General features: G+C 41.7%; 2 protein-coding genes across 4 annotated transcripts; both read left to right on the top strand.

The window, feature by feature from the left end:
• The first annotated feature begins 1,175 nt into the window (after positions 1 to 1,175).
• Positions 1,176 to 8,338, top strand: plcxd1.1 (phosphatidylinositol-specific phospholipase C, X domain containing 1, tandem duplicate 1). Of its 3 annotated transcripts, XM_084309125.1 has the most exons (7): positions 1,176 to 1,632; positions 1,852 to 1,990; positions 2,368 to 2,510; positions 5,010 to 5,138; positions 5,749 to 5,904; positions 6,329 to 6,509; positions 7,350 to 8,338. In XM_084309125.1, exons 2-7 carry the CDS (start codon positions 1,867 to 1,869, stop codon positions 7,589 to 7,591), a joined length of 975 nt encoding a protein of 324 aa, XP_084165251.1. In that variant the 5' UTR covers positions 1,176 to 1,632; positions 1,852 to 1,866; the 3' UTR covers positions 7,592 to 8,338. The 3 variants fall into 3 exon arrangements, with proteins under 3 accessions (XP_084165251.1, XP_084165250.1, XP_084165252.1); XM_084309124.1 differs by having other exon boundaries at positions 1,176 to 1,990; XM_084309126.1 differs by having other exon boundaries at positions 1,176 to 1,990; positions 7,383 to 8,338.
• A 9,617-nt stretch (positions 8,339 to 17,955) lies between these two features.
• plcxd1.2 (phospholipase C, X domain containing 1, tandem duplicate 2) lies at positions 17,956 to 22,957 on the top strand. The gene is made up of 6 exons (XM_084307307.1): positions 17,956 to 18,291; positions 18,433 to 18,569; positions 19,605 to 19,733; positions 19,838 to 19,993; positions 20,104 to 20,287; positions 21,232 to 22,957. The coding sequence occupies exons 1-6, from the start codon at positions 18,201 to 18,203 to the stop codon at positions 21,510 to 21,512; spliced, it is 978 nt and encodes a 325-aa protein (XP_084163433.1). The 5' UTR covers positions 17,956 to 18,200; the 3' UTR covers positions 21,513 to 22,957.
• Positions 22,958 to 23,704: the final 747 nt, after the last annotated feature.

Here is a 23,704-nt window from a genome sequence, read left to right on the forward strand (position 1 = left end):
TAGGGCCACATACATTCTGTATATTAGAAATTGTTGGGCCTTACATACTGTATATTAGAACCTTAGATGTACTGTAAATGGATAGTTGCTTGTCTGGTTGGTTTCGACTAGAGTGACTAACGCTGTGTCAGGTTTTATTGACCTGCCTGGAGAAGGCTGAGCAAAGCCTCACTGATTCACTGTCCTACTAAAAGCAAGCTCAGTCTTCTCTCATGAAGGGAGATTCTTATACAAGCTAAAAAAAACTCCCAGGTAATACTTTAACACACATGACTTATAGACAGTGCTGGAAGAAGGTCACCATATCAAATACCCAGATAAAATAGTACTTTGGTAAAAGTAAAAGTCCTCTATTCAAAATTGTGAAAGTTGAGACGTATTTGATATTAAATGTACTTACGTATCAAAAGTATAAGCACGCATTCTACATGATGTTTGTGTATTCTAGTGCTTGCGTGTTAAACCCTCGAGCCATTGACCTTTAAAGGTTATGTTAAAGGTTATGTTAAAGTGGTACGTGGTCCAGTTATGCTGCTCTGATCCTTGAAGTTGTCAGGCTTCAAATTTGAAAGACCATTATCTTCATAAGTTCTTTGCAATTTTTTTTCTTCAAAGTAACTAGTAATTGATGGGCTCAGATAGATGTAGTGGATTAAAAGTAAATTCCCTAAAATGAAAATATTCAAGTACCTAAAAACTGTACTTACGTACAGTGCTTGGGTACAAATACTTTGTTACTTTCCACCGCTGCTTATAGACCATTCACAAAATTCATAGGTTGAATATCCATGTCAAATCTTTTTTTATTTTTTATTTTTTTTTATTTTTTAGCTGTGGGTACTGTAGCCTAGTCTCCCAGTAATAACTATGGCAACTGTCTGTAACCTATACAAATGGACGCATTTCTTGTCATTAAAATAAAATAAAATAAATAATTGTCTATATTTGTTTACACGGAAGGTCTGGTTGACATGGTAGGTGTAAAATATGAAACCAGGAAATATCATGACTGGGTCTTTAAGAGCTATATGCTTTATTTGCATCTGCTGATCAGTGCCAGCAGCACGCCATCCTACCGTAGTCCATGGGGGGAAGGCGTTCGTCCGCCCACCAATCCGTTACCGTCTCCGCCCTCACTGTCACCACTGAACAGGCACGCATCCCGGACTGCACTGTTCTACTAGAAGCACAAACCATTCAATTGCCTGGGACGTGTTGTACCACTAGAATGGATTGAACGAATATATCGCGCACAGATACGACTTGTTTCCCCTCTTCTTGGTATAGAGTGGAGTTTTTTTGTGCTAGTTTAATGGAAGATTGTGATAAACCCACGTTCAAGGGTGCAAGTGTAGGGATGCGCCGCTAAACGCCGCTTTTGGACGGGATCTGGAGGATAGGGCCGCCGGCAAGTGAAAGCCACTTGAAACACGGGCAGACTTTACCGCATAATTAAATAGTCACAGACTACATTTCTTCTTTTTCATTTTTTTTTTACACCAGCCATGGTATTGCGTGGAGTTTGGGGATGGACGACTTATCCTGGCACACCCTCATAGTTTCACTCATCCGGTTTCCCACTGAACCAGAGTGGCGACAAGAGGAGACAGACACTGCGTTATTATCTATCATGTAAGTGTAGGCTGGAACCTAATGTGACAAACTGGAGTACATTTCACATTTCACCTCGCCAATAACGGAGGGATCAGAACCCAATGTACATTCGGTTATACAAAAGCACGACAGGCTAAAGCTTTTCTTGCTAATACAGCAATGAATGTACCAAAACATTACTCATCCCAGTAGCCATGGCCAATGCCAGTAAAAGTATCATTCATTTGTCAACTGTAGACACTGGCCCCCACGATGTCATCAGTCGTGGTGTCTGACGATAATGGGGTGACCCTGAGAGGCTTGCCAATGGACGGCTGGATGTCTCACCTGCCATGTTCCCTATGGGACATACCTCTGTGCACCCTGGCCATCCCAGGTAGGCAACACTATACCTGCCGTAGATTACTGTGTTTAGTGTTTAGAATAGATTACTCTTGAATACTGGATAAATTACTCCGTTTAACATCTAGCTTGCCCTTGAATACATATATGAATCTACGTTTAGGCTAGAGTCAGTCTACTTTTGTGAAGATAAGATATTGAATAACTGCCAGACATTTTTATGAATCACATAGCCAGCTTCATCTGGACACAGAGCCCACTCAATACAATTTGAAATTGATAGCCTAAACTAAAGATGTGGCTTGTAGCTGCAAATATTCTACAACTAGGCTACTATTGCATACATCTCCTCCTTGGTTGTATCAACAACTACATGTCTTTTTAATACACTGCATATGTTTCCCTATTTAGGAAGCCACAACGCAATAACCTACTGTCTGGACATGAATGACAGGTCCCCTGTTGACCTGACTCAGCCAGACATGCTTCAAAAGTTGGACAAATACATGAAGCCCCTTATTCGTCCATTTGTTTACAAGTGGGCAATAACACAGGTAAAGACTGAGTGGGGAACTAATATTCAGCTAATAGTTATTTTTTTGTATTTTTTTTTTGTATTATTTTTTAAACATAACATAAAATTAGACACACAAGCACTAACAGTAAATATCCAAAGTAAATCACAGGACTACCGTATACATTCCATTTGAATCAATATAAATGTAGTTTACGAGATATCTACCTAATACTTGCTATCCAATACAATACATACATATGCTCTTGCTCGCTCTCCCCCCCAGGACCCCCACTTGGATAATCCATCCATTTTCATTAGTTTCTAACCAGGAACTACAGTTCATATGCTAGCCTTTATTCTCTCCACCACTTCTAACCAGATTGCAATGTTGGTTTCACTGACACCTAAAATTCTTGCTGTAGATATCTCTAGATAAATCACATCGAGATAGGTAAGAACCCATACCTTCCGGCACATTTTATCCGGTTGAATCCATCATTGATAATAAGTTGTGTATGTGGTCCTGTATAGCTCACAGTGGGTGACCGTGGCTCGGGAGGTAGAGCAGTCGTCTGGTAATCCGGAGGTTCCCGGTTTGATTCCCGCTCCTCCCGGACAGTGTGTCGAAGTGTCCTTGAGCAAGACACTTAACCCCAACCTAACTGCTCCCGATGAGCAGGTTGGCACCTTGCATGGTTGCCTCCGCCGTCAGTGTGTGAATGGGTAAAATGTGTGGAACAAATTGTAAAGTGCTTTGGATAAAAGCACTATATAAAATGCACCATTTACCATCAATGGGAGGTAGATCTTGGCATTAACACTTTCGCGGCCACTGGGATGAGTCTAATTAATCTCAAGAGGACCGAGAAATGTAAACAGACGTGGGGCTGTTTGTAGAGCTAAATCTATACTTTATAGTATTGCTATCTGTCCATTCTCATTGTGAATTGAGACCATAAACCGTCCCTTCAAAATGGCTTAAATAAAAAAAGAATTCATCAATTCGTTCTCATTTTATAGCACCGTGAATATAAGCGTTATACCGGATTTGGTCTAGTATATTTCCTGGAAGCCGAGATAATGGGCTAATAGCTAATAACGTTAAATCCAATGGCATTTCGGTTATAGATACGCTCCAGTTAAAACTCAAACTGCATATGATCGACACAATCCTCATGCATGTATGCATGAAAGGGGGGGGGGGGGGGGGGGCGTCGTTTCTGAGTATTGATTACCAATAACCGTGTTAGCCTCATAGGCCGAACGCCTGGATGGCTATCAAAACAAGGCCCGATCGGGATGTACTTTACGTGAAAAAGATCTTACCGTGGTCCGGTGGGATCCCCCTGAGCATTTCCCCGTTATCGATCACCATCTGGTAGATCGATATGTCCATTGGCTGATGATAAATCCCCTTATTGCATGGTGAAATCTGCTACAGGCTGCAGATCCAGAATCGAGCTAACATAAAACTCCATTGAAAGTAAAAAAAAAATAGTCCACCGTTCGGCCACAGGGAACACTGCATTATCGCGATAGCGCCCCTAAGAGGATCTGGCCGGTATTGCACTTTGTCGAATTCAAAGAGTACGGTAAATCTGCAGTGCCGGTCGGCGACCTTGAATAGGTTATTAAAATTGGAATAAAAGCAATAACAACTTGCCACGGATTTATCCATGCTTCTGTCCACAACGGGTGGAATCGAAACACGGAGATCTCCGTTGTTCGTCCCCATTGTGTTAACACTCCTCATGTTGGAGGTTTGATTCCTACTGGGGCCCACCCGTACTAAACATGTATGCACCCAAGGCCATTTGGGGGGGGTGGTGTGTACAGAGTTATAGCATTTAAGTATAGCTCTCTACAAAAGTTTGAGTGTCTCTTCATGTAATAAAAGGTAGCTGATTAATCTGGAATTTTGAGATAATTGCCATCGGCCGATTCCTGAGTTCAAAAGGCTGATAAACTAAATTAATGTCTGCAGATACATCTTGCTTGCTTTTCTCTCTCCCTGTGTGTGTGTGTGTGTGTGTGTGTGTGTGTGTGTGTGTGTGTGTGTGTGTGTGTGTGTGTGTGTGTGTGTGTGTGTGTGTGTGTGTGTGTGTGTGTGTGTGTGTGTGTGTGTGTGTGTGTGTGTGAGATTGTCTTTGCTTCAATACACCAAGCTAAATTGGCACAGTGACTGAGAGATAGTAGTGGATTCATGGGACAGAATCACATTGTTGTCACCTTTGATGTTAGTTAGCAGGCTGTGCGAGTGAACAATTTAAAATAAGTGCACCACGGTGACAGAGTGCAGATCTACATAAGCAAACGGAGACAATGCAGACAGACAATAACATTAGTGTTAAATAAATTAAGATCAGCAATTGTGTGCCTCATTTGTTATAATTATTAAATTGTTGTATTTTATCAGATGCAAAAAAAAACATATTGGCTATCGGCCGCCATCTCTAAATATCGACATCTGCGTCAGTCATAAAAAAATTAAAAAAAACATTGGACAACCACTGATAAGCTTCCCCATGTGAAACAGGAGTCTCCTGTGAAGCAGCAGCTAGACTGCGGGGTCAGGTACTGTGACCTGAGGATCGCACACAGACCCAACGATAGCTCTACGGACCTCTACTTCTACCACGGTGTCTACACCACCGTCACCGTGGAGGTACAGTACATCAAACGTTGAGGCCAGGGCTGCTCAAAGCATGGACCTATCTCAAACCCCGCCCTCTTCTCTTGATCCTCCAATCACAACTGTTGCTTCCCTCGGTCAAATGGAGGATCAAGTAGGCGGGGTTTGAGACGGGTCAATTTGGAAGTGAACCAAGTGGTTCCAGAGAGTGATGCGATAATGTAATTGATCTATTTTGATGCAGCTTAATTGTATTTTGATTTAGAAGGAACCAACACATTCAGATAATACCTAAGACACGGTTATTTACATGTTTTCTTTCTAATTTATCAATGTCTTTTGACGCTTTTCACATTCTTTGGCCCACGGCCAACCTCCCATCTCATGTTTTGTCCCTTTGGCCCTCCATGTCAAAAAGGTTTAGGCACGCGCCTGATTTAGCCACAAAGACGTTACATTGAGATTGTGAGATCTTTACATTATTGCAGATTGGTATTCGTCGGTCACTGTTCAACAATAGGATGAAAATAAATAATACAATTATTACAATTATTATTGTAATAATTATTAACATTTATTACAAAATAAATGTTGTAAAAGCACAGTGTGATGAATTGTGACCTCAAATGTGTCTTTCCAACAGACTGTTCTTAAGGAGATCAGAGAGTGGCTGGATGCTCATCCCAGAGAGGTGGTCATCCTCTCCTTCAGCCACTTCCTGGGCCTGAACCAAGAGCTACACATGCTGCTCATCACCACCATAAGGAATGTGTTCGCCTCTAAGCTGTGTCCCAAGATGGTAAGAGTCTTGGTTCTGTTTGAATGTCTTTGAAAAGTAGAGTTTTTTTTAGATAATAAAAAGAAAAGCTGCCAGAGCGCACACCCAGTGATGTGAAGGATACGTATATACGATAGTTTCTCAAGTATACACACACTATACGGAAACTGCTTTTTTTCTTCTTTTTTCTCAAAGATATAATTCATTTTGATTTAGTGAAAGTGCTTTATCGTCACTGTGTAAATGAATCACTTTGTGAGCTGAAAATATAGCTACGGTTATTGTCTTGGCAGCGTTGATAGTTGTGGCGGGAACACATTCAATTCATTCAATCACTTATTCATACCTATTTTAATAATTTTACAGCCTATTTATACTTATCTACGTAGTTATTGTTAGAAGCGGGGCTTTATTAATGTTCTTCACCATTGTTCTGTTGATTCAGGAAGCAATAACACTGAGGACCCTGTGGACTCTAGGTTACCAGGTGATAGTGACCTATGAACACCATATGACCAACTTTCATGGTGACCTGTGGCCACATATTCCCTACTGGTGGGCCAACAAATGCAAAGCAGAGGCTCTTATTGAGGAGTTTGAACACAGGAAACAACAGGGGCGACCAGGTAACTTACTGTTGACTTAAGTAGCTTACTTTGTCCTTTTTGTAGAATACTGTGATGTAGAAGAATGAGAATGTCCATGGCACTGACAGTTAAAAAGCTTATATTTTCCCATGGCTGGCAAAGATAAAGCAACTGTTTAGTAAGTAAGATGTTTAGTTCAAGGATGCATTGGTCTGCACAGTGTTTTTATCTTTGCCAATAAAGGCTTTTTTAATGTAAACACTTAGCTTTTTAACTAACAGTTGGTATTCTAGCCACTACCATTGATCATCCTCCATTCCAAAGAGCACCTGATTCTTGTTTGCAGGATGGACTTGATGAATTATTATGCTGTTGATACTTAAGTATTCTATGGACTACGGAGACCCCCTGGGGTCAGCTGAGAAATCTGTGAGCACGGTTTATATAAACTGCGCCCTGGGATTTGTAAGAGCACCTGATTCTTGTTTGCAGGATGGACTTGATGAATTATTATGCTGTTGATACTTAAGTATTCTACGGACTACGGAGACCCCCTGGGGTCAGCAGAGAAATCTGTGAGCACGGTTTATAAACTGCGCCCTGGGATTTGTAAACCATGCCCTTGGATTATGAATCCATGCCCACAGATTTGTAAACCGTGCGCCCTCGTCGGATCACAAATCCATGCCATTTGTAAACTGTGCCCTTGGATTTGCGCGGATGGATTCATAATCTCAAGGGCACGGTTTATAAACCGAGGGTACAGATTTGCACATGGATCTTTAGTAAGAGCTGTAGTAATCACTTGTAATTGCTTGAATGGGCCTATAAGAATACTTTTGGTGATATGCATGTTTATGTGTATATGCCGTTTGACAGGAGGTTTCTTTGTTACGGGCATCAATCTCACAGAGGACCTGAAATACATCTGCTCTCACCCAACGGAGTCCCTGAAGGACTTGGTCATGTCCACGTACCCGAAGCTGCTCGGCTGGGTCAGGGAACAGTCTCCTGGCTCCCACGTCGGCTCGCTCAACATCATAGCCGGGGACTTCATCAACGAGAGCCACTTTGTTCCAACCGTCATTGCACTGAATGAGAAATTACTCGACTGTTCATGATTGTTTGCAATAGAAACTTCTAAAAGGCATCACTCTGAAGAAATATGTGAATTACAGCATGAAATACATGTGTGCTTGTTTTATTGAGAGAAAGAGAGAGCGAGAGAGAGAAATATTCTAGTCAATTAATAATTTAAGCTATATATTTGCACTTATTCAGGACAGTGTAATGTTTATTTCTGTCTTAGAGCTGCTTGAAAACAAATCTTGATATCTTGAACTGCACTGATTCTTTTATATGTGTTTACCTTGACCTTTTGTTACATTCATTTGACTCTTTATGCAATGTACTGTATGTGTTTTCAAGACTTTGAAACGGTGGCCATAGTTTTGAAATGTTACTGTGACCTAAGCAATAATGACGCAGCTAATCTCGACTAAAACTTTGAAAGGCATGATGTTCAAGCACAAGAAACGTTACACGGTTCAAAGGAGCACACACAACAGCGCGGAACAAACTTTTATAAATGTTACGTATAGTTCAAAAGAGGAGAAATGCACGTAAACTGCATTTCCTGAATATATCCTGTTGGCACTTACGATGTTTGTCATGTTTTAGAACGTTATACTAACATAGGACGATACAAGACAAACGTTAAAAAAAAATGCATGGAAAAGCTCTCAGCATGAGCACAGCCTTGAGTTCTCCATATCTGAAATTTGATTTGCTAGAGCCAAGTTTGGGCATGCCTTCATTTCAAATAAACTTGCACCTCTGTGCCTGTGATGTTCAGCTTTTCCAATAAATATGAGCATTTTTAAACGATTTATATTCTTCTCGCATTCATTGAGCACTCTGTAGAACCGGTTAGAACCAGTGTTAACAATAGCACAACGATATCCATTGCCTTTTCTTAACCCTTTCACTACCAAATGGTTAACCCTTTCACTACCACACTACAGAAGGTTAACCCTTTCACTACCACACTACAGACGGTTAACACCCTGTAGTGGTAGTGAAAGGTTAACCTTCTGTAGTGTGGTAGTGAAAGGGTTAAAGGTAGGACCATATTCAAAGCATTCTCAGTTACTGACTTCGAGAAGCGATCCTGTTGCTACCTTCGATTGAAAAGTCAAGTCTTTCTGATGAATTATGTTATTCCTTTAGATATTTACAGCTGGTGTCTCATCTAAAGGAGGTTAGCTTCCTGGCCTGTTTTGACGGTTCTGAGTAAGTGACTTAAAGAAAAGGTGTATTCTTCATTAAAAGGGTAAGTTCAGATGGTCAGAGTCTTTTCTCAGTGTATTCTGGTTATAATCTAGCATAATAACAACATTGCACTGCTACATCAGCACAATCCATGGTGTTCTTCATACTGGATACTTGCAGCTCCGGTGAGTTAGCCATAAAACAAATGCAAAGTCAATGGGACCATACTCCAGTCTACAAGCCCTGAAATAAACACTGAAAGCTATTTTGCTTGCACTGTGGAGTAGGTTCTCCAGCATGAAGACAGCACAGTGACTGCTGAGAAAGAACTGCAGGATCGACAACATCATCGGTCAATAGGAAATAGGGCTAGGGGTCCAAAACGTACCCTTTAATGGAACTATTTGGTTTAAAACGTTTTCAGAAGTAGTTTTTTTGTTGTTGCCTTGGATCACCAATATAGTCGATTGCCATTATTACATACTGTATGCGACTATGCATGCATTTGTCCATAGCACTGAATGTAGGCAAACCGATTTTTGAGACGTTAAATAGTGTTTGGATCTCATACTTTCTGATTCTAGACTTCTGCATTCTACTCACCACAACTTTAAAAGGGGAAATCCACTACACACTTGAACGTGCTGTATCCAACCAACTTACTGCTTATCTCTTACAGAATGACCTCCTAGACCCTAATCAGTCAGGCTTCAGGACTGGTCACTCCACAGAGACAGCCCTCATTGCGGTCACAGAGGCACTTCACTTAGCAAAAGCGAAAGCCCTCTCCTCTGTCCTGATTCTCCTAGATCTATCTGCAGCCTTCGACACAGTCAACCACCAGATCCTCCTCGCGGCCCTCGCAGGAATGGGAGTGGCTGGCTCTGCGCTGACATGGTTGTCATCATACCTCAATGACCGCTCCTACCAAGTGTCATGGAGAGGGACCCTGTCGGCCACCCGCCCCCTGCGGACGGGTGTCCCCCAGGGCTCGGTTTTAGGACCCCTTCTCTTCTCCCTCTACACTAAATCACTGGGTAACATTATCACGTCTCATGGCTTCTCCTACCACTGTTATGCCGACGATACTCAAGAATACTCGAGAATGCAGCTGTGACCGCGTCCCCGACCGCCAAGAACCTTGGTGTTGTCCTCGACGACCAGTTGAACTTCTCTGCTCACATCGCAGCGACAACCAGAACCTGCCGATTCCTCCTGAGCAACGTCAGAAGGATACGCCCCTTCCTGACAAAAGAAGCCACCCAACTCCTCGTCCAATCAACAGTCATCTCCCGCCTCGACTACTGCAACGCACTGCTCGCTGGCCTCCCGGCCACTGCCACTAACCCTCTTCAACTCATTCAGAACGCAGCGGCCCGCCTGATCTCAAACCTACCGAAGTCGGCCCATGTCACCCCACTTCTTAGGGACCTGCACTGGCTCCCCATTGCTGCACGAATCCGCTTCAAGGCCCTTGACCTAGCATACCGTGCGGCAAAGGGAACTGCTCCCGCCTACCTCCGGTCAATGGTCTCTAACTACACACCCTCAAGACCCCTACGCTCTGCATCTTCTGGCCGCCTCAGACCTACTCCTATCCAAGCTCCGGGAGGGTCATCAAAGAGAAGTCGCCTATTCTCAGTCCTTGCCCCACAATGGTGGAATGAACTACCCACCCCAGTTAGGACAGCCGAAACACGTCCAATCTTTCGCCGTCGACTAAAGACTCACTTCTTCAACCATTATCTGAATTAAAAAAAAGAAAAAAAAAAAAAATCTAACCCTAACTAACCATACTGTCATGCACTTGTCCTAATAAACTAACCTACACTGTAGCACTCAACACTTTGATGAACATTGTTACTCAGCTGATAGAGTTGTGCTCTTCCTGATGGCTTGTCGTACAGAACTTGTAAGTCGCTTTGGATAAAAGCGTCAGCTAAATGACTAAATGTAAATGTAAATGTACTGCTAATGATCTTGGACAAGTCAGTCAATATCTATAAACATAGACATTTACAATACCGACACCCTGGAAATGAGAGTGTCAAGACTTGAATTTGTGATGTCATCTAGTGACACTTTTTGTGGTTGATCCATTGACGGTGAATTTTGCAACCGATTTTGTGGGCTCGTCAAATTTTAGTTTGAGCCATTATATTCAAATTTGTTTTATTTAGATGTAGGGCTTACAGCTCAGAATTAGAAAATGGACCCATATCACAATCAAATAGCCATAGTATCCTATAGAAGCAGCTCCAGGATTTCTCTTGATCATCACTAGTCTTGTCTCCCTGTTGTTCATATTCACAAATTGAAACTGGGCTGTATATTTCAGAAATAACATGTGAATTATATTTTATTGTGGATTTTTCCCTTTAAAGAATGTATTCATCTCATCTTTGGGAGCTATGTCTCCCAAATGGCACCATTCATACTCCAGTAAAAAGAATACTAAAGCTCAATCGTTAAGAATTGTATTCATGGCCGGTACCATGGTGAAACTGACATGATACTTTTTCGTAAGGGTGAGGCCATATGGTCAATTTATATCCAGCTGTCTGTCTTGACATTCTTTACAGTTACAGAAAGGGGATAACTGTTTGTGATATTAGGCAAAAATAAGCGAGGGAATGGGGTCTTTCCTAGAGATATAATCCTCTGCTACAAACGCAATATATTACAAACTGCCTCTGCATTTGTTAACCCTTGTTATGACCCCAAGGTCGTATGAACCATGTTTGTGTTGGGTGTGTGTGTTCTTTAATCCTCCTTATGCCGTTGTTTGTGGATGTCTCTCTCTCTCTACACACAGGTGAGCTTCACGTGGCTCCTGTGGGCTCTCCTCCTCACTTCCAACTAGCCTTCCAGCCAGCATGTTCAATTGTTTTGTGCAAAACCTTTTTGCTATATTGGCAGCCCAGGTTTGGTAAAGGTGGGTGGCATTATTCGCATTAGTTAAGCGTTAGGTTAAGCGTTAGGCTGCAACAAAATCAAGGTTATGTACATGCATGAATTCCACGACCACAACACCTAGAGAGGGAGTTCCACAAATCATGTTCAACCCAGATTTGGCTCAAATAAGAGACTAAACACGTGTCGCAATTATGCCACAACATTGTGGAACACCCTACCCACAGCCGTAAAATAATGTGAATCCCTACCCTCCTCCAAAACCGCTCTCAAAGAGCACCTACGGGTGGCTGCAATTAGAAACCCCCCCCCCCCCACCCAACCCCCTCCAATGTATAGTTTCTTCCCCTTCGAATGTATATATATATAATATATATATATATCTTTTTTTTATGATCTCTTTCTCTTAAACAGTACTGTATATTTGTCTAATGTGTCATAAATGTCTTGATGTAACAGTACTGTATATCTGTATGTCATAAATGTCTTGATGAATTGAAAATGGGGGACCCTGATGTAAACAAGACGAAAGTATTTTTCTGGTCTGCATCCTCTTAACAATTGTTGTATTGAGCCGTACTGTATTGTACCAATTCTGCAATCTGTTTAATAAAGTTTTCAATCAATCAATCAATACAAGTAAATAAAATAAAAGATTACAGTAGCAATAGTATACAAGGAAAATTACAATAAATAAGGGAGAGAGGGGGGAACAGAGAAAGGGAGAGTGAGAACCAGAGGGAGAGAGAGAGAAGAAAGGGGGAGACGGAGGGAGGTAGGTGAAGGGGCTTAGGGGGAGGAGAGAAGAGTCTGAGCGCTATGCGTGCGATTGTGAGGCAGTCAGCAGGTGCAACAGTCGGTTATGATCTGTTGCAGATTTAGTTTAAAAGCAGTGAGCGATGTGAGTTTAAGGGGGTTTTGTAAGGTGTTCCAGTCAGATGCAGCAGCAAATCGGCAGGCGTTGCGGCCAGAAACCGTGCAGGCTTTGGGGATGGTGAGTTTGATGAAGTTGCGGAGATGCGGGCGATCTGTGCTCTCAGATAGTTGGCTTAATTTCCAGGGAAAGGAGGATAGCTGACAATGGGGGCATCCAGTCTCCCGGTGAAGAATCTGGCGAGCCACGTTGATCTGTGCAGGTGTGACGGAGGGCAGTTTGACCCAGGGAAGGCCAGGCTCTTTGCACACATAGTAAACACACTTATTTACACCTGTGCCATTGGGCTCCTTTAGCACCACAGGTGGTGGCTTGTAGGTTGGTTGTGGGAGAGAAGGTTCTTTATTGAGACAGTAGGAGGGCTGAGAGGGGCGCGTGTGCGAGAGAGATGGATGGATAGAGAGACGGGGAGAATATTTCTTACAGTTTTAGATGTGTTTGGTGTGTGAGTTTTTTTGGTGTTTATGTAAATTAAAAATCTCAAGACTATTTGAATCATTATTTATTTTTTGTTATTACACTGTTTCTATGATAATATGATATGATAATAACACTGACAATAACTGACGGATATTGAAAGTTGAAGTGATCCTGGAAGGAGGTAAGAGCACTCACTCCTATAGGACATTATTTTGGGGATGGTGAGTTTGATGAAGTTGCTGGACCTTAGGTTGTACTCAGAAGTGGAGATGTGCAGAAGGGAGGAGAGGTAGAGAGGTGTTTTACTAAGTATGGTTTTATAGATGATTGAAGCCAGTGAAGAAGCCTTCTGGTGTGAAGAGATGTCCAGTCCACCAGGTTATAAAGGTCACAGTGGTGAGTGGTGAAGGGTGCACTAGTGGCAAAACGGATGGCGGAATGATGGAGTATGTCAAGTTTTCTGAGGGCACACTGGGATACCAAGATCATAGTCAAATATAGGGAGGATGGTCATCTTGACAAGAGTGTGTTTGGCCGAGAGGGTGAAAGAAGCTTTATTACGGTACTCGGATGAGCTTTGACTTTGGCCTGCAGGTGTTTTATGTGAGTAGAGAAGGAGAGGGATGGGTCTAGCCAGAGGCCAAGGTACATTTTATAATAAGTAACAAACTCCAGTTAAAAAAATCACATTGATAAATATATTTCAAGTATTTAAATTATTTAAATAAAAATTTAGCCTCCGATATCGTTTTATGGATATACAGTCATTAAGTAAAATATGATCTACTGGTGATTCTATGCATCGCTGGTAGATGCCTTAATGATTGATTGGTTGATTGAAAATTAACAGATTGCAGAATGGGTACAATACAGTACGGCTCAATACAAAACAACTGCTAAGAGGATGCAGACCAGAAAAATACTTTTCGTCTTGATCTGTTACTCAGTGAGGCACATTGAGGCATATACAGTCTGATGGCTGTTGGTATGAAGAAAGCATGTTACAACATTATACATGTAAGCAAAAGCTACTTCCAATAGAGTGGATCACGTTAAGAGATGGAGAAATTAATAATCTTTGTTTTGTGGTGTGTAAATTAAAAGCTGACCACGATCTTTACAGGAATTTAGTTATCGTTTGTACTCATAGAATAAGACATTTTATGAGTACAATACTCAGAAAAGATGTATGGAGGGAAACTAAAGGTATATTTCAGACTATTAAAAATAAATGTATGTGAAAAATTACCTAAGCAGAGCATGAACCAGCAGTCAGCTGGCCACAGTGGATTAAGAATTTCATCTGCCGGGCGGCTAAGTGGCGCAGTGGGCAAGGCGCTCGCCACTAACGCATGAGATGCTGGGTTCGAGCCCAGCTCTCTGCGTTGCTTCCAGCTTGGCTGGTCGTTCATACTAATACAATTGGCAGTATTAGGGGGTGGGAAAGCCGGTGGGTGGGGCTCGGACGTTGTGGACAGCGACTCCTACAGGTCGGTTTGTGCGCCTGTACAGCAGAATCAGGAAGTATCAGGGGCAGCGTGAGCCTCCCACACGTTACTCCTCGCCACAGAGATCGCGCTGTACAGGTGAAAAGATGCGACGGCTGCCTCCTCGTGTACCGGAGGGGACACGTGATGCAAGGCTTCGTCCACATTGCAGCCGACCAGTGGGAGGCATGGTCTAGCAACGTTCGAGACAGGGGAAGGAAGAATTGGATAATACGAAATTGGGATGGAAGAAAAATAGAAAAAATGGGGAGAAAAAGTAGATAAAAAAAATTATAATAATAATTTCATCTGCCAATTCAAAGAAGCCAAAGCAGGCTAGTTTTCACAACTGGTTCGTTTTTTAACACAGGCTGACTACTTGAAGCGGTATATTTAATTGATAGCCACAGATAAAAGTTCTGAGCATTTCAATTTGTTGGCGGAAAGTATTCATTTATAATCGATTAATTAAAACCCTGAAAAAGACTTTTGACATTTTTAGATGTTTTACGCAAATGTATTACTTACCCCAAAAATGTTAAGGACATTATATTATTTAACTTCCAGAAAAACACATTTTCCCACCTTGGGCATCACATCTCTATTATCATTGGTCATTCGTTTATGATATGATTATAAAATGTACTTGTAATGAAATCAACATGTTCCTATTAATCAGATGTCCCTCACACTAATTCAATAATTGCAAATGTAAAAATTACATAAAATCCCACTTTTGCTATATACTAAAGCCTGAAATTAGCAGCTTTTTGTGACCGCATTTTTTTTAATTTAACAGGGTTTAACTTCAGAATTTTTACTAAAATCTATATTCTTATGATTTATCTAAACATTTCAGACAGCGTTCAACAAACATTAAATTACTTTTACATAAACATAAAAAGATAATTAATAAAAATGTAGTTGTGACAGGGTTGAGACTAGGGTAACAAGGTTGAAGATGGTAACAGGGCTGAAGAGACAAATACAGTTTAACATATAAATAGTTGTTTTTTTACTCTCAAATTCACTAAGATTTTCTAGAAATATTGTATTTCATTATGTAACTATTCAGAAGGACAATAGATATACATTGCAGTTGAGTTTTATTAACCCAACTACAGGAAAAACAATGAGAACAGCAACAACAAATATTGTAAACTGACTGAATAGTTAATCAAAATAATAACGCATGCTTTTGGGATGTGTGCATGTGTGTGTGGCCTCTGGCCAAACTGTGACAGGAGCGGGGGCCGGAGAACTTTGTGTAGTGGTCATGGCTGTCATTTTAGAACTCTTGTGACAATTGTGAGGGAATTGAACCCCCATCAATGAGTGTAGAGACAGTCAGGTAGACTCAGTTGATAAGGTGTATTAGCTTACATGGAACCCAGGAGAATTGGCGTGGAGAGACCCGGCGAAACCCCTGGCCGGGGGGGTCCCAAAAACGGGTTCCCTGAGACAGGGGAAACAATGGTCATAGAGACGGGTGTGTCCAGGTGGGAGAGAGAATTGGATTGGATGGGGGGGGGGGGGGGGGGTTGAGTTAGGACTGGAGATGGAGAGGGGGGGGTTCTAGTTAGGAGAAGGAGAGGGGTCATCAAAGAGAAGTCGCCTATTCTCAGTCCTTGCCCCACAATGGTGGAATGAACTACCCACCCCAGTTAGGACAGCCGAAACCCGTCCAATCTTTCGCCGTCGACTAAAGACGCACTTCTTCAACCATTATCTGAATAAAAAAAATTAAAGATCTAACCCTAACTAACCTTACTGTCATGCACTTGTCCTAATAAACTAACCTACACTGTATGTGACGGATCATACTGGTCTGCGTTGTTTGATGTTAAATGTTAATGTCCCGAGGGGGAGTCGAACAGGGGGCTCCCGCGTCCGACGACACAGGCCGCTGCACTAAGAAATGAATTCACTCCTAACTACCGTACCTATGCGTCTGTTAACCCTGTTATGGGGAAGTGAGTTTAATTTACCAGCCCGCACTGCCAGTCACTCGTCAACACACCTGTTTCCGTGACTGTGGACATACCCACAGGCTTCCCCGTTACACTCACCTCCCTAAACTCACGCCCCTCAGGACATCCGGGTCACTGGGCACCACTGTGACGGATCATACTGGTCTGCGTTGTGTTTGATGTTAAATGTTAATGTCCCGATGGGGAGTCGAACAGGGGGCTCCCGCGTCCGCCGACACAGGCCGCTGCACTAAGAATTCACTCCTAACTACCGTACCTATGCGTCTGTTAACCCTGTTATGGGGAAGTGAGTTTAATTTACCAGCCCGCACTGCCAGTCACTCGTCAACACACCTGTTTCCGTGACTGTGGACATACCCACGGGCTTCCCCGTTACATGTAGCACTCAACACTTTGATGAACATTGTTACTCAGCTGAGTTGTGCCCTTCCTGATGACTTGTCGTACAGAACTTGTAAGTCGCTTTGGATAAAAGCGTCAGCTAAATGACTAAATGTAAATGTCTCGGTGAGGGGGGTTGACAAAAGGTGTGTGAATGGGGGGGGGGGGGGGGGCTAGACAGGACTAGCTGTCTGTGGGGGAGGGGGAATTACAATTGGGATGGTGGGAGAGATACTGTTAGTTATTCCACCACATTCCACACACTCAACAGTCATTATAGAACTCTTGTGTTGTGACACTCAACCTATAGTCATTTTCTAACTCTTGTAACACAAAATCTGGTAATTTTATAACTATTGTGACACTCAACATAGTAATTTTCTAACTCTTGTGACACTCAACATAGTAATTTTCGAACTCTTGTGACACTCAAACTAGTCATTTTTATAACTTGTAACACTCTTAACTGCTCATTGTGATAATGTCACATAAGGATCAGGCTCAGCTCATTATTTTTATGGGGGAGAATGATTTGTAACAGAGTTAAGGATTACTGAGGTACGGAACTAAATAATGTGATTTTATTGAAAAATCATGCATTTATTTACCAGCAAAAAAGCACAGAAGATAGATGTTTATGTGAATGGCAAAATGTATGGACTTTTTTCAAATTGTATATATCCCAAGTACACGAAGGCCATGAGGGACATGACAAAATAGGTGGTGTCAACTGAGAAAACAAGATAATTTCCCATATAAAATGTATGTAATGTTTTTAACATTTATTAAAGGGGACATTTGAAGTGATATTTAAAAAGCTTTTTTTTAAATAGATTTTGGTGACCCAATAGATAAAATACACTTTAAAATGTCAGAGGGACTCAAATCGTACCGGTTTCGTGGAATGTGGATGTGTGACAAATAAAACAAAACTTGAATGTGAAACTAGGGACAACGTAGTTTGAGTTCCTACCTGGCATTGTTTACGAAGGGACACCCCTTTAGCCTATTGCCTATGTGAAGAATACGTAACACACAAGACTTTCGAGGCCGTGAACTAGTCAACTGTTCCGGAGTCAGTTGATGGATGTATACGTTCTCGTGGAATCAGGAAATCAAGTCTACTTTTGCTGATGATGGCTTAGCCCTGCAATTTGGAATCGATCGATAACACGTGCTGTATTCGACGGAGCATAAATATATACCGGTACTGTAGTTATATATAACTTATATAACTGGCATTCATGGTAACTAACTTAAAAATAGTGAGTTAGCTATAGTTGTTCTTTCGTGCGCCTCCGCATTCCAGGCCGTTTGAAGAACGATTACCCAAATGGATGTTAATAACCAACATTTAGACGAATGGATGTCACGTTTACCCGAGGAGCTGTGGGACATTCCCATATCAAGTCTCGCTATACCCGGTAATGACTCGTTTTGTAATACCAGATCACCATAGCTAATACTACGTCTGGCTGTCTACATCTTTCCAGTGAAACGTTTAATTTGACCGAAACATAAACATGATTAATTCATTTCACGACATTGCTTTTTATTTGTATTAGGGAGCCACGATGCCATGAGCTACTGTCTGGATATAAACTCGCCCTTGCTCAGGTCTGAGTCGGACACTTTCAGACTCTTGGATGGATTATTCTACTGCTTCACGAGACCTGCGATTTTTAGATGGGCCACTACACAGGTGAGGGAGCGTGGGCAAAGTAGATTGATTGATTGAAAACTTTATTAACAGATTGCAGAATGGGTACAGTTAGTCTTGTTTACATCAGGGTCCCCCATTTTCAATTCATCAGGACATACAGATAGACAGTACTGTCTGCTACATCTATACATTTATGACATACCAGATTTGCAAAGTACTGTTTGTGATACAAAAATAGTCCAGAAAATATACATTTGACGTAAAAACTGTACATTTGGAGGAGGTTGGGTAGGTGGGGGGGCTGTACATTGGAGGTGGTTGGGTGGGTGTTGGGTAGGAGGGGTGGGTGGGGAACACTGTACAACTGTACAAGCAAGAAAGGTGAAAGGTGCATGAGTTTCAAGTTTAGTTTTATTTGTCACATACAGTATATGTACATTACAATGCTTGGTTCTGTATGAGCCCCCTGAGAATGTGCTTCACAGTAAAAAAGTAAAAAGAATAAAGTCCAAACACTATACAAAAATATACAATATAACAAACTAAAGTACAACCTAAAGTACAAAATGCAAACTTTTTAAATGCAAGAGTAGCCTGGCCACTTCTGTCAAGCTACTTTAGACAGTCTGGTGCAGTAACTTAGGTTTTTAGGGGTGTCCCTATACCACTTTCTTTCCCCAGCACTTACTTTTGAGTACTTGCTGATACAGAGTACCGATATGTGTAGGCTATAATAATACCATTAGTTTATCAGATGTTCCTTACTTTCTGAATAACAAATTAAATATACAACATGACGCTGTTGTGTCATGAAAAGTGTTTAAAAACATTTTAAAATAAACATTAAAAAATTCTATTTTGTGTTTCCCTGAACAAACATGGCACTGACTAGTAGTATCAGAGTCGTTTTACGGGTAGAGTACACAAGCACAGTATCGTACCCAATAGCGATATTGGGACATCCCTACCTGTTTTCATACTTGTGATGATCATGTGAGCCAGATATTTTTGGAACAAACATGGCGTATGAGAGTTAGTTATATAATATAATAACAATTGTTTCTCTCAATTCAGGATAAAAGCATTGTGGAGCAGCTTTCAATGGGAATTCGTTTCTTTGATCTCCGCATTGCACACAAACCTCACGACCCGTCCAACTACCTGTATTTTACTCATGTCATATACACACATTTGACAGTTGTGGTGAGTAGTCTATCTTGCTTTATTTTAATAATATGCTTAAATTTGGGGGTTGTTATTTACATAAATAAATCTAATGTCAGTCTTCATGACTATATTCTTTACAGGAGACATTGCTGTCTATTGCCAGATGGTTGGAAGATCACCCAAAGGAGTTTGTTATTCTTGCCTGCAGCCATTTTGAGGGACTGAGTGACAAACTGCATGAAACATTCATTCTCTCACTGATGAAACTATTTGGCTCCAAACTCTGTCCTCACAAGGTTAGCTTGATCCTGCGTGTCATCAGCCAAGTCTGTCTCACTTTTCAGGTTTAGCTACACAACCCAGGGATATGAAATGCCTTACGGAGTCTGCCTGTGTCCCCATATAGGAGTCAGTCCTGACCCTACGGAGACTGTGGGCATCTGGTCACCAGGTACTACTGTCCTATGATAGCCAGTGTGCTGCAAGACATAAGGAGCTCTGGCCAGCCATCCCTTATTTGTGGGCCAACCAGCGCACAGCGCAAGGAGTGAGCAATTACCTGGACTGGCAGAAAGAACTCGGGCGTCCAGGTGAGTTTCAGTTACAACAGTGGTTCCCAACATGTGGTCCAAGGGACACCCTGTTTCAAGTTCAAGTTTCAAGTTTTGTTTTATTGTGAAATGTTTGGTTCTGTATGAGCCCCCTGAGGTTGTGCTTCATACAGTAAAAAGTAAAAAGAATAAAGACCAAACACTATACAAAATATCCAATATACAAAATAAAGGACAAAATGCAACCAAAATGCAAAACCTAGGGAAATGCACTTTTGGTCTTCTCCAGAGTAAGACAAGATATATGCTAATTTCCTCTCTGTGCGTTCAGTAGAAAAGCTATCCGGCTGCAACCTAGCCTAGCACAAATTAATGGAAGTGGAATATGGATCAGCTAGCCTAGCTTAAAACTCCGGAAGAGGTGTTCTTGGCCAACAGCTAGGCTAGCTGATCCGTATCCGCTTCCATTTGTTTGTGCTAAACTAGGCCAGCTTGCAGCTGGATAGCTTTCTACTGAACGCACAGAGAGGACATTGGTTTCTATCTTCTTGTCTGACTCTGGAGAAGACGGCAAGCGCATTTCCTATAATGACGGTGTGTTCCTTTAAGGAGTCTATGGGGTCTCCAGCAAAATGAGAAATAGTATAATTTCTCTGTAGTACATATTTCCAGATCCTACAGACTGTCAATAGCTTCTGAGCCTAACCAAGCTTTGTCAGAAAGCTGTGGACTTTCAAAGTTTTGTATGGAGACTAGTCTTTACTTATACATTATCTCTCATATCCTTTATCTTTGTATTCATTATTTCATGTTTCTCTTTTATCTATGATTTCTTGCACAATCTGGGGGGAGGGGCTAGCAGAAGAAACATTTCACTGCCATTGTACTTAATGTCTAATGTGTATGTAACAAATGAAGAGTGACTCTTTGTGAGCGAGGATACCTACTGTAGGATGTTAACTTTTCCATGTTGTTTTATGTAGAGGGTTTCTTCGTCTCTGGCCTGAACCTGACAGCTGAAAAGAGTTTTGTTGCCCGCCATCCTAAGCAGTCCCTCAGGACTCTGACCATGAGCCAGTGGGAGAGTCTGAGAGAGTGGCTGGAGAAGCAGAGACCTGGGGACCACTCTGACAGCCTCAACATCATCGCCGGAGACTTTGTGGGACCATGTCCATTCTGTCCTCTGGTTATTGCCTTGAATAAAAAACTGCTACAGAAGAAGACCACTAATCAGATGCAACAAGAACGCAGTTATCTGCAGTAATGTGAATTCTATGCCTTATGGAAGCCGTTTAAAAATGGCCAGTACAAACATTTTGCACATTCTTTTACTACATTACAATGTATTTAAAGTGTATTCCATTTTCTATTGTCAATCTTATTATTATTTTTTTACTCAAAGAAATATGAAGTAATTGAAACTGGGTACTGTATTTTGTTCTTTTTTTTATCCACTCTCCCATTTTCTATATTTTCTCCCATCCCAATTTCGTATCATCCAATTCAACCCTCCCCTGTCACGAACGCTGTTTCTTGCCTCCCACAAGCCGGCTGCAATGTGGACTAAGTCATACATAGCACAAGTCCCCTCCGGTACTTGAGGTAACAGCAGTCGCATCTTTTCACCTGCGCAGCTTGATCTCTGTGGCGAGGAGTAACGCGTGGGAGGCTCACGCTGCCCCCGACACTTCCTGATTCTACTGCGCAGGCGCACCAACCGACCTGTAGGAGTCGCTGTCCACAACGCCCGATCCCCACCCATCAGTTTCCCACCCCCTAATACGGCCAATGTGTATTAGTATGAACGACCAGCTAAACTGAAAGCAATGTGGAGCGCTGGGCTCGAACAGGCAAGCCCAGCGTCTCCGTCATTCGTGGCGAGTGCCTTGCCCACTACGGCACGTAGCCGCCTGTGTATTTTGTTCTTCTTAATAATTTTTTTTTTTTTACTACTTGTGTTGTCTTGGCGAGGAGCCAAGAAACAAAAACGTCACTCCACTACATTGTAAAAGGATAGGGACGTGACATAATAAACTTGAAACAAGCCTTTATAACTTGTAGGAGCCATATAGGAGCCTTTTTTACTCCGTCTATTTTTATTACTGCCTATTTTAAAACTGAATCAAACTGTATACAGAGAGGCCTATAGACTACTGCTAATGTCAGCTGGTGTTACTCATTGTAAAAGTTATGTTGCAGCTACATGTAGGCTGTCAAAAAGAGCTGCAAGGGGCTAAACAGAGGAGTATAAACACTGACGTGCATCGTACAATATTGGGATGTTAGATCCTAATATGAAAAACTCACACAAACACACTACAGGTCACTTTAAACAAACGAAAAGGTCACATTAAAGGGGGGAAAAAACATAACTGTTCTGTATAGTATAGCTAGGATAGTTTAGTATACATAGTATGACTATTGTATAGTAGTGTACATAGGACCCATTACCTTTTAATTCGTAAGCTTAGCATTGTATTGTATTCATGTCTATTTTATTATCTATTCTATTTTATTCTATTGTATTTTGCACAATCGAAGGCGGGCATGGCCACCTTCATTTCACTATATGTCTTGTGTATGTATGTGGCGATTAAACCTCTTGAATCTTGATTTGCCTTACTTTGCTGCCATCTTTTTATGCTCGTTTTAGGGCTGTCCCCGACTAAGGATTTGGATGGTCGACTATGATTGGCCAAAATTTGCCGTTAGTCGACTATTGGTTGACTAAAATATATATATATATAATAGTTTAGTTTTTCTGCTGTAAAGCACTTTGAGCTGCAATTCTTGTATGAAAGGTGCTATACAAATAAAGTTATTATTATATATGCAAGTTTCAGTATTCTCTATGGTTTATGGTGTTGTTAGTTGTACTGTCACTAGGTGGTGGGTGTGTTCACTGGGGTTTTGGCGGCAATAGTAGTGTTCATAATGGGATTTCATTCACCTTTTCACTTGTGTTGACATTTACGGAGAGCTCAGGGATTGATTGATTGAAAATTTTATTAACAGATTGCAGAATGGGTACAATACAGTACAGCTCAATACACACAATTGTTAAGGGGATGCAGACCAGAGAAAGACTTTCGTCTTGTTTACATCAGGGTCCTTCATTCTCAATTCATCATAACATACAGATAGACAGTACTGCTCTTCTCTTAAACCCTTTTGCTCTTTGGGGAGCATAGGTCATTCATGAAATCTCTCCAGCTGGTTCGGTGTTGGGCGATTTTCTCTGCTTCCTTCCATGATGTTCTTTTTTCCTTGAGATCCGCCTCGACAGACCTTCTCCAGCTGTTTCTGGGTCTTCCTGGCTTTCTCTTCCCCTGTGGGTTCCAGGTTAAGGCCTGCCTGGTTGTGTTGGAGGATGGTTCTCTCAGGGTGTGTCCAATCCAGCCCCATTTCCTGCGTTTGATAGGGTTTCAAGTGGTTCTTGTTCGAGTGGTTTGCCAG

The sequence above is a fragment of the Notolepis coatsorum genome, assembly GCF_963971535.1.
Source record: "Notolepis coatsorum genome assembly, chromosome: 2".
NCBI lineage: Eukaryota > Metazoa > Chordata > Actinopteri > Aulopiformes > Paralepididae > Notolepis > Notolepis coatsorum.

Excerpts from the sequence above, each read along its gene's own strand:
- plcxd1.1 (XM_084309124.1), top strand. The coding sequence starts at position 1,867 with ATGTCATCAGTCGTGGTGTCTGACGATAATGGGGTGACCCTGAGAGGC. Across the intron at positions 1,991-2,367 it reads GTGCACCCTGGCCATCCCAG|GAAGCCACAACGCAATAACC; the intron begins GTAGGCAACACT and ends TTCCCTATTTAG. Across the intron at positions 5,139-5,748 it reads ACACCACCGTCACCGTGGAG|ACTGTTCTTAAGGAGATCAG; the intron begins GTACAGTACATC and ends TCTTTCCAACAG.
- plcxd1.2 (XM_084307307.1), top strand. The coding sequence starts at position 18,201 with ATGGATGTTAATAACCAACATTTAGACGAATGGATGTCACGTTTACCC. Across the intron at positions 18,292-18,432 it reads ATCAAGTCTCGCTATACCCG|GGAGCCACGATGCCATGAGC; the intron begins GTAATGACTCGT and ends TATTTGTATTAG. Across the intron at positions 20,288-21,231 it reads GAAAGAACTCGGGCGTCCAG|AGGGTTTCTTCGTCTCTGGC; the intron begins GTGAGTTTCAGT and ends TGTTTTATGTAG.